Raw genomic sequence first — 16,774 nt, 5'->3', positions numbered from 1 at the left:
GGCATCAATCGCCCCTCCACACCTGTGCAGGGAACAAGCAACCCAGCGCCAACATGAGCGTATACAACTGCTGGACGAATCTACTCCGGTGAGAAGGGTACTTGGCTCTGCCCCTAACACCAACAGACTAAAATCACGAAAACCATTCTTCAAAACAAGTAATCCAAATTTCAACATAAATGAATCCTGGAAAAGAGAATGGGATTCGAACATACCACGGGGAGGAGAAATAATTACAAACCCAACAGACCCACTCCCAGGCTTTTCGGCTCTCTCAAGACGTGAGTGGGTCCAATCTAATAGAATTTTATCAAAAAGTGGACGGACCGCTGTGAACCTTTACCAATGGGGGTATCGTGACACTCCAACATGTCCAAAATGCCAACAGGCACCACAAGACATGGACCACCTGGTCCTTCACTGCCCACAAACAGCTATACCTGGAGGTTACAATTCAATTTATGAGGCGGGCCCAATATTCCAACAATGGTGCACTAACAGAGGTGTGAAATAAACCATACGAAACTACTAGTACCAGAGAGACAAAAGAGCGGTGAAGGGACAGCTGTTTGTAGCTGCTATAATGTAAGTGATAACAGGAACTTGTTTGGTTAGCATTCGACAACATTAAATGTAACTATAAATGGATAAAAAGTATAACGCGTGGTATAACTTTTTTGACACACTTAACTGTTCAGTTTCACAATCAAAGTCATTTAAGTGTATGTGTAAAGTAAACTTGAATGAAAGAGAGAGAGAGAGAGAGAGAGAGAGAGAGAGCGTACTGCGTCACCCTGAGCACAGACCAGGAGGCGCCAGGAGAAGAAAGGAAGGAGAAACAGAGAGGAAAAGTACGAAAGAGCTTAGAAAAGGGCGAGAAAAAATGAGAGCAGGAACTCCTTTTGGAGAGAAAGAGTAAGAAAGAGAAAAAGAGCTAGAAAGGAAAAGAGAATAGTGGACTTGAGACAGAGAAGGGGCGTGAGAGATAGGGAAAGAAAAAAAACCCAGAAAAGAGCATTAAAGAGAAAGACAGAGCAAGAGTGCGAGTGAGAGACATGAGAGGAGAGAGAGAGAGAGAGGGAAAATGACAGAACGGTGAAAGAGAGAGGTATGTGTGTGAGAGATGACCGATGCCTTTGGGTGTGTATCTGTGGTCACTCGAGCGCTGCAGATGGAATGGATAAGAGTCCAAATGAGCTTTTAGCATCTGTGAACGTACAACAGCAGAAACCCAACCTGTGGGAAGCGAAGCCTGAATGAGCGCCTGTGTCTGACGAGCCGAGGCCTGTGTGCGAGAGAGAGACGTACAAATGACTTTACACTCCCCAACACACTTGCACACACGCACTCGCCTTCCCTCTGCTCGCACACTATTCCATTTCTTCACACAAGAGAAAGAAAACCAGGGGTCAGATCAGATTCAAATCTAATCTCCCTAACATTCAGCCTTCAGTGGACAAATACGAGTTTTAAACCTTAAAACATCGCAGATTGTGTGTGTAAGGAAACGCACCAAAGCACAGCTGTAGTTAATGAGGTGCGAGTGGTGTGTTGAGTTTGTATGTCTGTCTGCTAGGAGGTGTTTTTCAAAGGAAACCTGGACTTAATTAAATTCACATAATGAAGACACAAGACATGCCAACAAGCCACACCCCCTTTATTAGGGATAAGTTTATTATTTCATATGTTTAAAAGCTTTATTTTCTGTAAAGCTGCTTTGTGACAATGTTTATTCTTCAAAGCATGATACAAATAAACTGACTTGACTCCTTCCCTGGTCCTGACACACACAGGCCATGCCTCCTTCACTGGGACTGACACACATAGGCCACACCTCCTTCACTGGGACTGACACACACAGGCCACACCTCCTTCACTGCGACTGACACAGAGGCCATGCCACCTTCACTGAGACTCACACACACACAGGCCACACCTCTTTCACTGGGACTGACACATAGGCCACACCTTCACTGGGACTGACACACAGAGGCCATGCCTCCTTCACTGAGACACACACACAGGCCACACCTCCTTCACTGGGACTAACACAGAAGTCACACCTCCACTGAGATTGACACAGAGGCCACACCTCCTTCACTGGAACATAAACACTGAAGCCACACCTCCACTGGGACTGGCACGCATAGGCCACACCTTCACTCAGACTAACACAGAAGCCACACCTCCACTGAGATTGACACAGAGGCCACACCTCCTTCACTGGAACTAACACTGAAGCCACACCTCCACTGAGATTGACACAGAGGCCACACCTCCTTCACTGGAACACAAACACTGAAGCCACACCTTCACTGGGACTGACACACATAGGCCACACCTCCTTCACTCAGACTAACACAGAAGCCACACCTCCACTGAGATTGACACAGAGGCCACACCTCCTTCACTGGAACTAACACTGAAGCCACACCTCCACTGAGGTTGACAGAGGCCACACCTTCACTAGGATTAACAGAGGCAACACCTTCAATAAGACTGACCGAAGCCATGCCTCCTTCACTGATACTGACCCACAGGCCACACCTTCACTGATACTGATCCAGTGAAGATCCCACCTCCTTCACTGGGACTCAGAGGCCACGATTTAACAGTAAAAGAGGTGTGGCTTCTGTGTCAGTATCAGTGAAGGAGGTGTGGCCTCCAACTGCTCTTTTTTCTGAAAAAAACAAAACAAAACTTTGCACAGTGTTTCAGATTGGATGACACTCAAACAGCTCTAAATCAGGTCCATATTGAATTGATGATGTTGTAAGAGAGCGGTTCAGTGGTGCAAACATTCCACATACATCCGATGCCATTCAAGTTTTAATCTCCTTTCTATCCTAGAAGTTTTATTTCCTACCATGGTCTTATTCCAACACTGGTATCATGTTATTTAATACTGTATTACGGTCCAAGAAAATCTGATCTACACTGATCCCAGAACAGCATTTAATAACCCAAATGGTTGAGCAGCAAGATGGAAAATACGGACTCAAACACACAGCTTGTTGTTTACAACGGCAGCTTTTTTTCTCTCTCTGTGCTCACTGCTCACACCTCACTGACTGAGCTGTGTTTACTTCCATTAGTCTTTCACTCTCTCTGGAGGGCTGGTCAGGGTACACACACACACACACACACACACACACACACACACACACACACACACAACACAACAGAAATACAGACATGCCCTTGGTGGTCTTTCGTGGATAATGAAAGAAATGAATGAATGAATGAATGAATGAATAAGTAAGTAAGAAAGAAAAAAAAATCAGGACAGAAAAATAGAACGACTAGAAAAAAAAAAGTATTTTTGGTTATTATTTCCGATGCACTTTTTCGCTGTTAAATTGCAGCAAGTCAGTGAAGTCAATTCCACATCTGGGTGGGTCCCAAACCCCTGGTCCAGGATACAGCAGGTCTGTAAGGCTGAGCCTGGATTGAATGGGTTTATTCCAAACCGGTCATGCTCAAATGGTTTTCATCTAATGGTAAGAATAAAAGACGACGAACGCTAAACAGATATTCGTGTTACCTGTACTTTGAGAGTAAGAAGCCTCCGAGAGAGGAGCCACAAATAGAGAAGGCCATGGCGATCACGCCGTTCCACAGGCCGAGCTCTCGCGCAGTCATATGATGATCCAAGAGAAAGAGGGGGAACATCGTGATGGCACCCTGTTCACCTGAACACAAGCAAGAAAGAAACATTGGAACATCAAACCAGTCCACCTTACACTACCAATGTCACTCGAAGTTAATATTTACGACAGCAGCATGTGAGTGTACATGACTGGGATTTGTAAGAGTACCAGTTGCTGTTTTTTGCATCACCAGTGCCACATTATCCAATATTTTTCCTATACTTGAGTACTGGTACTAGAACTACGTATTTTGAGTTTGCTAGTGTTGGATGAACCACACACAAAAAAACAAAAAACAAAAACAAAACCCTACCTGTCAGTTTAATTCTGTTCACTCCAAGTAAAAAAGCACAGATTTCTCACAGATCTCTCCACACGCTCATCAGCGAGCGGGAAAGTTTTGTCTCTGGAGCGCGCCGTGAGTTTTCGGTTTAGCCGTGTATTATTCAACGCTTCTGTCATTACATTATTTATGCGGCATATCTTCCATGACTGACAGCTCAGAGACCGCTGTCAAGCAGCCACGCAGGCGTCTGGGGGACCCCGCAATCCAAAAAACCCTGAATGAAATAAAAAACGGAAAGTCAAATCAAAAACACAACTAATCAGATGATAGCGAGCGCCCAAAGATCCCGCGCGAGCGCTGACAGAGCTTTCGACTGTCAAGCATCACCGCTTTCTTCGCAGGCAATCGTTTGAGACAGCCGAACTAAAACCATGTAAAGGATCCGTCTGTAAAAAGCGAATGTGAGAACAAAGGGGGGATTTATTCTTCATGTTCAGGGACTCTTTCTCCCCCCCCCTTAACAAGACGAGCAGTCAGTCTGTTGTGTTTTAAAACGCTGCCTCGCCTTTACTTTGGGGTGAAAACTTTTTCAACCTGTGACAGAAACAAGCCCCTTTTCCTGTCAGATCAATACTCTGATTTCTCACAATTCCTACTTTGGAAGGTCAATCAAAGCTGAAGTGTTTAAAAGAGAACATGTCCTTCTGAATGGTCGTTAATGACGCTGATAGAAACTTGAAAGCAGGGTTGCCAGGCCTCAGTAAAACTGCATCAATGCTTCAGGAATGAGGACATGTTTTTTTTTTTTTTTTGTTCTGTACATCATAGATGCAATGGGCCTCATTTATCAAACTGGATACGAACAGATTTATTCGTAAAACATGAGTACGAGCATTTAGAAGAACTTCATAATTTTTTTTTTTTAAAATCACATAAATTCAGGAAAAACATTCACATTCTACTCGTGCTCCTGTGTGTAAATTCACATATAAAAGGACTAACTAATATAAACATCCACTTGTCCAACTTCAACTCCCATGGATAATTTACTGTGTTTTTATACATGGAACATACCAGATTATTATACAAATCAGGACACTTTTTCCATGGAATAAAAATGTGTTCTATCCTCTTCCAGTGGGTTTATTGATGGCATGCAATATTATCATATCACTTATCCTCCATGTATTACGCCACTCTCCCCAATGGAGAATGAGCGTGCAATATTGTATGTTGTCAAGACAACACGACGTCAGAGCTCATGTGAAGATCCAATGACAAAACATTTCTGCTGCATACGCGCACAACCATTTCTTTGTTGGCCGGGAGAGAGAAGACGAGACTAATCCAGTGCTACTGCTAGGATTAGCTATGCTATAATTAAGCACTAAATAAATAAACTAAAAACTGAAACTGAAGACGTGCTGAACACCTGAAAGGCTTCCAAAACTTCATTATATATTCTTCCTGCATACTTACAAGAGATAAAGATAGCAATGGATATCGAAAAACTGGAAAAGAGACAAGTCAGAGATGTAAAACTTCCACTCTAGTGAGCGACTGTGACAGTTTGTAAACCAATATGGCTGCCAGGTTTGCTTTGTTAAATGCGGAAGATTTTGAGAGAATTTTGGCTGCCAGGTTGCTCCGTTGTATGTAGCTGTCATCAATTTTAAAACTATGTAAATTACACAGGGAAATAATAATAATAATGGCGGCACAGTGGTGTAGTGGTTAGCGCTGTCGCCTCACAGCAAGAAGGTCCTGGGTTCGAGCCCCGGGGCCGGCAAGGGCCTTTCTGTGTGGAGTTTGCATGTTCTTCCCGTGTCCGCGTGGGTTTCCTCCGGGTGCTCCGGTTTCCCCCACAGTCCAAAGACATGCAGGTTAGGTTAACTGGTGACTCTAAATTGACCGTAGGTGTGAATGGTTGTCTGTGTCTATGTGTCAGCCCTGTGATGACCTGGCGACTTGTCCAGGGTGTACCCCGCCTTTCGCCCGTAGTCAGCTGGGATAGGCTCCAGCTTGCCTGCGACCCTGTAGAAGGATAAAGCGGCTTGAGATAATGAGATGAGATGAATAATAATAATAATAATATTGGCTGGCTTTTTTCATGGTCTATCAGATATATTCCATTCAGCTACTCGTCTTCGACTCGTTCAGTATCATGCTAGCTGAATGGAACATATCTGATATACCACTCAAAGCCAGTCAATATTATGTAAATATTATACATACAGGACACTTTTTTTGATGAAATAAAAATGTGTTGTATTCCCTTCTAGCAGGCTTCATTCATTTGGTTTGATAGCATGCAATATTGTTAGCATATTACTTATCCTAGGTGTATTACATCACTCTACCTGATGGAGAATGAGTGTAGAATATGGTTTATGTTATTGCATGGTTGTCAAGATGACATAACGTCACACGTCGGAGATGTAAAACTTCCATGCTAGCGAGAGACTGTGACAATTTGTAAGCAAGCATGGCTGCCAGGTTTGCTTCGTTAAATACGAAAGATCTTGAGAGAACTTTGAAAGAGAAAGACACATTGAATACCCGAAAGGAATGTATAATAATAATAATAATAATAAATGGCTTTTTTCGTGGTACATCAGATATTTTCCATTCAGCGACTCATCTTCAACTCGTTCAATATCACGGAATGGAATATATCTGATAGACCACTCAACGCCAGCCAATATTATTTAACTATTTTTACAGTACTGGCATAGAAAACTTCTGACACGAGTCCCCTTATCTGCGCTCATGCTTTCATTTTGTTTGTCATAGCTGATGGGGTTTTTTTTGTGTGGAAATGAATTTGATTTAATTAAACTGATTATTTACTTTAAACAGGATGTACTTGAAATATACCGTCTCGTTCAAACCTGATCCAGTTTGGCCGAGTCTGTTGTAGCTTACCGTATCTGCTTCAAGGTCTGATGATACGTTTGGCTTTTTGAGATGCTTATCTGCTCACCACGGCTGTAAAGAGTGCTCATTTGAGTGACTATAGACTTCTTGTCAACTTGAACCAGTCTCACCATTCTCTTCTGTCCTCTCTCATCAACAAGGTGTTTCCACTTACCTGTTTCTGTGGGTGTTTTTTTTTCTGCTCGTTGCTTCAAATCAATTATTTTCACAGACCGAAAACAATTTTTAGAAAATATTCTGAGGAATGGCCTGCAAGTTAGCCTAGTGGTTAGTGTGTCTGCCTCTTGACCGGGAGATTGCGAGTTCTATCCATGGTCTGGTCATCGTAAAAATTGTACCTACTACCATCTGGCAAGGCATGCTGCAATACAAATGTGAGTGGGGAAGTCAAACTCTCGCAGTTACCAGAGGACTAGCCCCCCACTGTAACCCTAGCTGTATTGAGGTATTTCACTCACGTGACCAAGTCATGTGACACTGCCATTTTGGACGGCACGGCTCGAATCAGTTTGAATGCAAGGAAGGCGACAAACGAAAAACATAAAAGAAAAAGGAGCGAGATGCAGAAAACACCTTCACTATCCAGCGACGTAGGGCATTTACAGGGTGAGCAGAGGGAGAGGTATTTGCAAAAATTGAGGTTAGCAGGCTTAGAGAACGACGTTTACCTGCTTCCACCAGGATTGTTCACTGACAGCTAAGATTTGTTCACATTTTCATTTACTTTCGGTCCTCAGGATAAACAAAATGTTATTAAATGTCATTGAAATAACTTCTTAGTCTGTTGAGACATGGCCCGTTATAAGTTTTTCCTTTACTGTATTTACTAGTTTACTGAGCGCGCTCCGGGGCGGGCTGGCTGGCTGGCTAGCTAGCGCTCCGGGGCCGGCCGGCAGGCTAGCGCTCCGGGGCTGGCTGGCTAGCGCTCCGGGGCCGGCTGGCAGGCTAGCGCTCCGGGGCCGGCTGGCTGGCTAGCGCTCCGGGGCCGGCTGGCTGGCTAGCGCTCCGGGGCCGGCTGGCTGGCTAGCGCTCCGGGGCCGGCTGGCTGGCTAGCGCTCCGGGGCCGGCTGGCTGGCTAGCGCTCCGGGGCCGGCTGGCTGGCTAGCGCTCCGGGGCCGGCTGGCTGGCTAGCGCTCCGGGGCCGGCTGGCTGGCTAGCGCTCCGGGGCCGGCTGGCTGGCTAGCGCTCCGGGGCCGGCTGGCTAGCGCTCCGGGGCCGGCTGGCTAGCGCTCCGGGGCCGGCTGGCTGGCTAGCTAGCTAGCGCTCCGGAGCCGGCTGGCTGGCTGGCGCTCCGGGGCCGGCTGGCTGGCTGGCGCTCCGGGGCCGGCTGGCTGGCTGGCGCTCCGGGGCCGGCTGGCTGGCTGGCGCTCCGGGGCCGGCTGGCTGGCTGGCGCTCCGGGGCCGGCTGGCTGGCTGGCGCTCCGGGGCCGGCTGGCTGGCTAGCTAGCTAGCGCTCCGGGGCCGGCTGGCTGGCTAGCGCTCCGGGGCCGGCAGGCTGGCTGGCGCTCCGGGGCCGGCTGGCTGGCTGGCGCTCCGGGGCCGGCTGGCTGGCGCTCCGGGGCCGGCTGGCTAGCGCTCCGGGGCCGGCTGGCTGGCTAGCTAGCTAGCGCTCCGGGGCCGGCTGGCTGGCTAGCTAGCTAGCGCTCCGGGGCCGGCTGGCTGGCTAGCTAGCTAGCGCTCCGGGGCCGGCTGGCTGGCTAGCTAGCTAGCGCTCCGGGGCCGGCTGGCTGGCTAGCTAGCTAGCGCTCCGGGGCCGGCTGGCTCAGTAAACTAGTAAATCCAGTAAAGGAAAAACTTGAGACTGAAAGGTTTTAACAGTCATCCAAATGACTGACCGTAAACATTGCTACAGTAACATACCAGCTACTGTTGTTGACATTAGCTAGCTTGCCGTCCAAAATGGTGGACACCGGGGCGTCACGTGACCCTGTGACGTCAGGTGAAATACCTCAATAGGCGAGAGGCTGAGGGCTACTGAAATGGAGATCGGTGCCGCATCCATACGCGTCAAAGAGCTGGTTAGTACTGGGACAAGAAACTGCCTGGGAAGACCAGATCCTGGTGTAAGAGGGACTCTGACTTGATTCTGAGGAACAGTTTTTAATCCATATCAGAGAGAGCAAGCAAAGGATGGAACGAGAAGGAAAACCAGAGGTAAAGAGATGAAATGAGAACGATGGAGAGATAACGTAATTAGAGAATGAGACAACGAGAGACAGGGACGCTTCATTGATAATATGGAATAGAGACAGACAGGAGCAGGAAAGAGAGAGATACAACAAAACAGGAGAGGATATAATAGGGAAAGAGGAAACGGGGATGAGAAAGACAGAGTTCCCTGACTTGTGATGCTACAAAACTAAAGAACTGAACTTTAGAGATTAAGCAAATGTTTGTTTTTGGGGAATTTAAAAAGATTCTTAAAACTGATATTAAATTATTATTTGCCTTGAACAAACACCCCCCCACACCGAAGTGCTTTATTTCTTTTACACCACAGCACTTTGTTAACAGTTACAATATTTTTAAATTAAAGAATGACAATTTTTGTCTGTTTACATTCAAGTCTTATGTAGTTCAACGTACCACTGAGTTACAAGTTAAGGATAGACAGATGGGGGACTTCATATCCCCCCTCCCTCCACCCCGCCGTGACTGTATTCACCCCCTCCACCCATCTCTCTCTCTCTCTCTCTCTCTCTCATCTGGACGTTTCTCAGAGAGGCTCCACACCTGACTCTACGGCTGCCCTTTTAAACACGAGGTCATACAGCACACATTGGAAACGGGCAAAGCACTAATGCAACGTCTCGAACAGAGCACTCAGCTCAATCCGGTCTGCTACACTGTGGGATTAGTGACTTGATCAAGCGCCGGTTTTAACTTCTATCCCGACTGAAGGAAAAGCAGAACTGATAGAGGGAGGATCTCAGATATCCTGCTGCCAGTTGAGGTTGAAGTCAAGTGATTCATTATAAACCTTCTGTTAAGGTGATCAATGGGCGGGGCTTCACTGCTCATATTAGTGTTAAAACATTAAAAAGTGTATGCTACATAATTACATGCATTATCATCTAATATCTAAATAACACAGACCTCCATAAAGAATAAAACACTTATGATAAGAAAATAAACAAAGGTTGAGGTGATGACAGTTGATGGTGCAGTAACTTAGTGTGTGTCACCTGGAAGTTGCTTATTTTCCAATAACGTCACACCCAGAAGGGTATGAGGTGTTAAAGGAAGCAATTGTTCTTCAGGGGAAGCCATGGCCTAATGGTTAGAGAACCGTCTTTGGAACCAAAAGGTTACTGGTTTGATTCCCTGGACCAGCAAGACTGGCTAAAGTACCCTTGAGCAAGGAGCCTAACCCCAATTGCCTCTGGCAAGAGTGATGGCAGACCTTGTGTCTGATTAGCTAAAGAAAAACTGATCAAGCAATTATCAGTTTGGGCAGGGAACCTGTCCATAATAAATAAATGTTCTTATCTTATTTGAAATCATGGATTAAAGGAAGGATATGATTTTCTTTTTACCACAAATCTACTTGATTAAAGCATGCAGTTTTGATGCCAAACTGGAGACTAGAATTCCCTGGTGAAAATCTTTCAAGGACCTTCAAGGATCTGTAAAGTTCTTTGTGAGGGTCTTTGAGGATCCTGTTGAGGATCTCAACAAAAATCCTCAAAAGATCAAGGATCTACAAAGATCTTTTAACTTCTTGCCAAGATCTTCAAGGATCTTCAATTTTCTTGCCAAGATCTTCAAGGATGCTTAATATGCTTGACAAGATCTACAAGAATCTTAAAAAACAAACAAACAAACAAACAAAAAAAACACATTCAATTCCAAACAAAACAATTCTTTATTGATGCTATCATAATATATACACTGACATTTCCAGTAGAAGTCATTTGATTGACCAAGAGAACCTTTCAAGATCTTTGAAACCTTGAAAATCTCATCTCATTATCTCTAGCCGCTTTATCCTGTTCTACAGGGTCACAGGCAAGCTGGAGCCTATTCCAGCTGACTACAGGCGAAAGGCAGAGTACACCCTGGACAAGTTGCCAGGTCATCACAGGGCTGACACAGACAACCATTCACACTCACATTCACACCTACGGTCAATTTAGAGTCACCAGTTAACCTAACCTGCATGTCTTTGGACTGTGGGGGAAACCGGTGCACCCGGAGGAAACCCACGCGGACACGAGGAGAACATGCAAACTCCGCACAGAAAGGCCCTCGCCGGCCATGGGGCTCGAACCCGGACCTTCTTGCTGTGAGGCGACAGCGCTAACCACTACACCACCGTGCCGCCCACCTTGAAAATCATGAAAGATTATTTCAAAGATCCTTTTAAGATGTTGGCTATTCAGGATTCCTTGGTATATCCTTATCCAATTATAATGAATCATAACTATGTAAGTTTCAATCTATTTCCGTCCTTGCCAATTCTGTTGAATTAGGATCATTTACAAAAAAAAATTGAAAGATTCTCATTAAATCCTCGAGGATCTTAAAGGATCCTCACAAAGATCTCAAAGACCTTGACAAGGATCCTTACAAGATCCTGATTAAATCCTTGAGGATTCCAGTTAAGACCCTGAAAAGGATCCTTTTAAGGTCTTTGGAGGAGCCTTGTTAAATCTTTGAGGATCTTGGAGGATCTTTGCAAAGATTTTGTAAAGATTTTGACAAAGATTCTTAAAAGATCCTGATCATATCCTCAAAGATCCTAGCAAAGATCTTAACTAGGTCTTTAGAAGGATCCTTCGAAGATATTTGAAAGATCCTTGTTGAATCCTTGAGGATCTTAAAGGATCCTTGCAAAGATCTTTGCAGGGATGATTATGAGGAGCTTTGTAGCATCCTTAAAAGGATCCTTGAAGATCTTTACAAATGATTTTGCATATGAAGATCTCTGAAGATCTTTCTAAGATCCTATAAAGATACTTATCTTTAAGGATCTTTGGCAGGTCTTTGACAATCCTCATGGATTCTTAAAGATCCTGTGAGGTTTTTCACCAGGGGTTTCCATTACTTGTTAAAAAAAATAGTCAATTCTGGATGATTCCTGTTATGCTTTTATATTATATTTGAATGTATTGTATTTGACCTCTGTGAACTTTGGGGGGGAAAAAAACAAAACAAAACATAAAGCCTGAGAGGCAAAGCAAAGTGAAGGGGGTTGGGGGCTTAACATTCAGCCAGCTTTCAACGTCTACGTCTCATCAGATTAGTGTGCCGCATCTGGGTTTTACACTCTGTCTTCTACCTGCTTCTCCCAACTCTGAACCCCTGTAAGCAAAACCCAAACCAGCGAATTAATTCATTTACATATCCAGAAACACACTAGCACCCTAGACCAAACAACACACACACACACGGTATGAATTTTTCCATTTTCTGTTTAGATGAAAATTGCCACAGACACAAAGAGACTCTAATCCTTACATAATCCCCATCTGCTGCCAAACACAACAAATTCAGCTCACACACTCACCAGTGGTGGCTTAAATCCAGAACTGAAATGGTGTGATGTGTGTTGTTGTGTTGTGTGTATTCCACCTTCAGGAAGTCAGCATGTCAAGAGGTTAGTGGAAAGGTCGTGTCTCATAGTGTCACTGCAGCTCTATGTTGCCTCTTATAATATAAGAACAATTCAGCGTGCTGTTCTAGTGAGGAAAATGAATGGGAACACTGCCATCTTGTGGTGAATGAAGGAACTACATTAGAACTCATGATTTGAATTTTCATTTGATCATTCATCTCATCTCATTATCTCTAGCCGCTTTATCCTTCTACAGGGTCGCAGGCAAGCTGGAGCCTATCCCAGCTGACTACGGGCGAAAGGCGGGGTACACCCTGGACAAGTCGCCAGGTCATCACAGGGCTGACACATAGACACAGACAACCATTCACACTCACATTCACACCTACGGTCAATTTAGAGTCACCAGTTAACCTAACCTGCATGTCTTTGGACTGTGGGGGAAACCGGAGCACCCGGAGGAAACCCACGCGGACACGGGGAGAACATGCAAACTCCACACAGAAAGGCCCTCGCCGGCCCCGGGGCTCGAACCCAGGACCTTCTTGCTGTGAGGCGACAGCACTAACCACTACACCACCGTGCCGCCCCTTCATTTGATCACTTCCAATAAATAAAAAATAATAGAAAGAGTGATGTGAAGCAAAGTATTACATGCATGCTACATTCAGGATGGAGCTGGAACGTGAAAGAAAGTCTGATGAGAAATTGAGAATGGGTGTAGCAGAATTTGTACTAAAAATATAAAATTATAAAAAGTATTACATAAAAGAAAAAAAAGACTTGCGTCTAGACAGTAATTCAGGAGCAGCTCCTTCATGAGTTGGGCTAAAATACACCATTTTAGAAATGGTGTAATTTGGTGACTCATACTGGTGAGGGGAATTCCAGCTATTTTCAGTGAGTCAGAACCCTTGGCTCGGGTCGGATCAGGTCAGTTCACTGGTAAACAGCATACCATAAGATCTGAGAAAGTGACCTCTAACTCGGCTGGGTTTTATTTGTCAGGGAACAAGCTGAAACTGCTCTGCAATGAGATCTGAGACGAGTGTGTGCTACGTAAGCTATTCTCATTAGCTGAGGGATCTGCTGCAGGATCTCTGTGTCTTTTGAGCCACTGTGGATAAATAAATAAATTCCATTCTTTTTTACTTTTTTTGCAATCACAATGTCATTTTATCCTTAATCAAAAATCCGTAATAAGAACTCATACTGAAGAACTGACGTGATATAGTGGTTATTATTATTTATAAATGTTAGAGTGAGGTAATATATTAAATATATGTGCAGCCTTGAAATGTTAACAGCTCACCAACAACTTTTCTCTTCCTTAAGGAACCACCACATCAACGTATAAATTATGATTCATGGTTGTAGTAATAATGAGGAACCAAATCCCTTCATAGAAAGGGACAGTACTTGGTGCTCTTAGGTGGTTTGAAAGTCATTTTAAACCTTTAAAATAATACTTCATAACAAATTATCTCCATGCTGATCACCTTTCTGTTTTAGCCAGCATTAACTTTTTCAGTAGTTTGTGAAGTTACAGGAGCTCTTCTGTAGGATTGGAACATATGGGCTAGCTTTCGTGTCTCGTGCCCCTGTTGATGGTTCACCGGTTGTCCTTCGGATCCTTGGACCACTTTTGTTCGGTACTAACCACTCCATACCAGGAATACCTCACAAGATGTGCCATTTTGGAGATGCTCAGACCCAGTCATCTCGCCATCATAATTTGTCAAAGTCGCTCAGATCCTTACACTTGCCCATTTTTCCTGCTTCCAACACATCAACTTCAAGAATTGACTGTTCTCTTGCTGTCTAATATATTCCACCCTGTGACAGGTCCCACTGTAATGAGATAATCAATGATATTCACTTTACCTCACAGTGGTTTTATTGTTATGGTTAATCTTTGAAGAAAAATTAACCTTTAGAAAAACTGAACAACTTTGGAGGAAAGTTGACTTAGAGGCACATAGACTTCACACACTCACCTAGCTTATAAGTAAGCACGTACAGAATGGTCCATGGCGTCCCTGGCACATCCATCAGCTTCCTCCAAATAGTCCACGGTCTTGCTGTGTCCCTCGTGGCCCTTCTCGCCTCTCCTGGGGCCCGCCCTGCTTCACCGTCCAGTACATTCACACCGCATACAAACAACGCCACTCCTCCGTATACACAAGACAGCAATGTAAATGTCCACGCCCATCCCACTACATCAATAACGGCTAGCAGGCCACCTCCAGCAAACACTGAGCCTGCTTTGTAGCCCACCACCTGTGCCGTGTTGCCCAGGCCGAGCTCAGCGGCACCACGGAGAAGCCTCACAGCTGCACCATCCACTGCCACGTCCTGCACCGACACCAATGCATTCATTGCCAGCAGCACAGCCGCCACACCACCCTGCTGTAGCTCAGGTGACAACGTTGCGCCCGCCAGACACACAAGCGCCAATCCACCAACCGTCGATACCAACCAGCGTCGCTTGCTACCTGCACGATCCACTAGGGGCGCCCACAGCACTTTGAGCACCCAGGGGAAGTAAAGTACCTTGGTGAGGGAGATGCGGGTGAGTGACTGGCCAGTGCCACGAAGATAGACTGGAAGTAGTGAGGACTGCAAGCCATACGGGATGCCCTGCACAAAGTACAGCAGGCCAAGGAAGAGCAGCTTGTCGTTCATCGCGGAATAGTAGAGAGAGGCGGAGCTTCAGCTCATGGTCCCATTCTGTAGCAATGTATGCTTCCAAGTCCAAAGATAAAGTCCATCCCACTCCGAGGGCAGCACGTCTCTGAGATCTGATTTGAAAAGATATGACATAAATGTCAAAGTGGATTAATACAATAACTCTTTGTAAGGTGACATTTTTAAGTAAAAGAGGCAAAGCAACAGATGGAGCAAGTAGACATGAAACATTAATTGATAGTATTGTTAGTATCTATAGTTTAATATCTCATCATGGCACAGGCAAAAATTTTGAAGCATGTTGATGGAAGGTTATAGATAGTCATGATTCAAAGGGTTGAGGCTTTGGGTTACTGATTGAAAGGTTGGAGGTTCGAGCCCCCCTACTGCCAAATTGGGACCCTGGGCCAGGCTTGGCCCTGTTGAGTCCACTGAGAAGTGAGGGAAGAAGATATCGATGAACTGTACATGATATAACCAGGGAAAAGAATGAAAGTGTTTTAAAAGAAGTTTAACTGAATGTGATGGAAGACTAGACCAAGCTGATTTAAAATAGAAATAATTACTGAAGGTGGCAGATTTAATGAACAGAAATGATCTGCACACATAACTAAGCAGTGACCTTAAAGAATGAATCTCTTCTTTCTTTACAGTTTTAGCACCAAAACAAAGGATCACATCTCAGAAGTGAAATAATTTTTATCCAACAGCTTCCGTTATTTATCCAGTTAAACATTACATTAAAGTAGACAGACTGGGTAACGACTCGCCTGCTCTTCATGCGAAGAAATAATAACCTACAGTAATTGACCACTATGGATATTAAATGTTGCTCTGGGTGAAATAAAATAAAAACACTTGCTTCCTCTCTTCCCTCGCCACAGGACAACCTTCTCCTGAATTAAGGTCCTTCAGCACTTCCGTGTTTTCGTTCCTTTCCCCGCCCGTGTTCGGATAAGCCCCGCCTCCTGCGCTACGATTGGATGTTAGTTCGGACTGATGATTGGACGTGTTTTACGTCATTGTAGCGACCAAGTAATGTCGTGTCTCTGAACGCTTCGGTATTAAAAAAAAAGAAAAAGAAAGAAAGGCTCTTTCGCGAATTCGTTATCATGAGATACAAATTCATGATGTGAAACTAAGTAATTATTATGAGATACGATTTCATATTAAGTTGATATTTCAGTTATCAAGTCGAAGATATCTCATAACTATGAGATAGAAACTAATAATGATGAGAAAGTGATATATGAGATTCAGTCATAACTGAGATAAGAGCTCTATGAGAAAATAGCTATGAGATAGAAGTTCATAATCATGATAAAATTCTCTCATTATAATGAGATAGTCATTATTATACAGCGGATATAAAAAGTGTACACACCCTGTTAAAATGAGAGTTTTTTCTGATGTAAAAAAAAAAAGAGAGAGAGATCATGATAAATAATTTCAAAACTTTTCCCACCTTTAATGTGACCCATAACCTGTACAATTCAATTGAAAAACAAACAAATCTGTTAGGGGGGAAAACATAAAAAACAAAACAATACGTACAATAAGCTGGTTGCCTAAGTGTGCACACCCTAAACTAATACTTTGTTGAAGCGCCTTTTGATTTAATTAAGTCAAGTCAAGTCAAGTTTATTTGTATAGCGC

General features: G+C 44.4%; 1 protein-coding gene across 5 annotated transcripts in view; it reads right to left on the bottom strand.

The window, feature by feature from the left end:
- Positions 1–16,053, bottom strand: part of mfsd3 (major facilitator superfamily domain containing 3) — a 38,366-nt gene extending 22,313 nt beyond the window's left edge. For 4 of the 5 annotated variants that reach the window (XR_009651388.1, XM_060906749.1, XM_060906752.1 and 1 more), the window contains exons 1-3: positions 15,920–16,053; positions 14,428–15,231; positions 3,545–3,692 (exon numbers count right to left, since the gene is read on the bottom strand). Coding sequence is in view for 4 of the 5 variants with exons in the window: in XM_060906749.1 (XP_060762732.1) it covers positions 3,545–3,692; positions 14,428–15,115 (836 nt within the window). In the remaining variant the exon portion in view is untranslated. Of the gene's footprint in view, positions 1–3,544; positions 3,693–14,427; positions 15,232–15,740; positions 15,883–15,919 lie in introns of those variants that run through there. The other variant, XM_060906750.1, reaches the window with a different exon arrangement.
- Between the last annotated feature and the right edge of the window lie 721 nt (positions 16,054–16,774).

Source organism: Neoarius graeffei, chromosome 24, assembly GCF_027579695.1.
Source record: "Neoarius graeffei isolate fNeoGra1 chromosome 24, fNeoGra1.pri, whole genome shotgun sequence".
NCBI classification, from domain to species: domain Eukaryota; kingdom Metazoa; phylum Chordata; class Actinopteri; order Siluriformes; family Ariidae; genus Neoarius; species Neoarius graeffei.
This window is presented reverse-complemented; position numbering and strand designations above follow the sequence as displayed.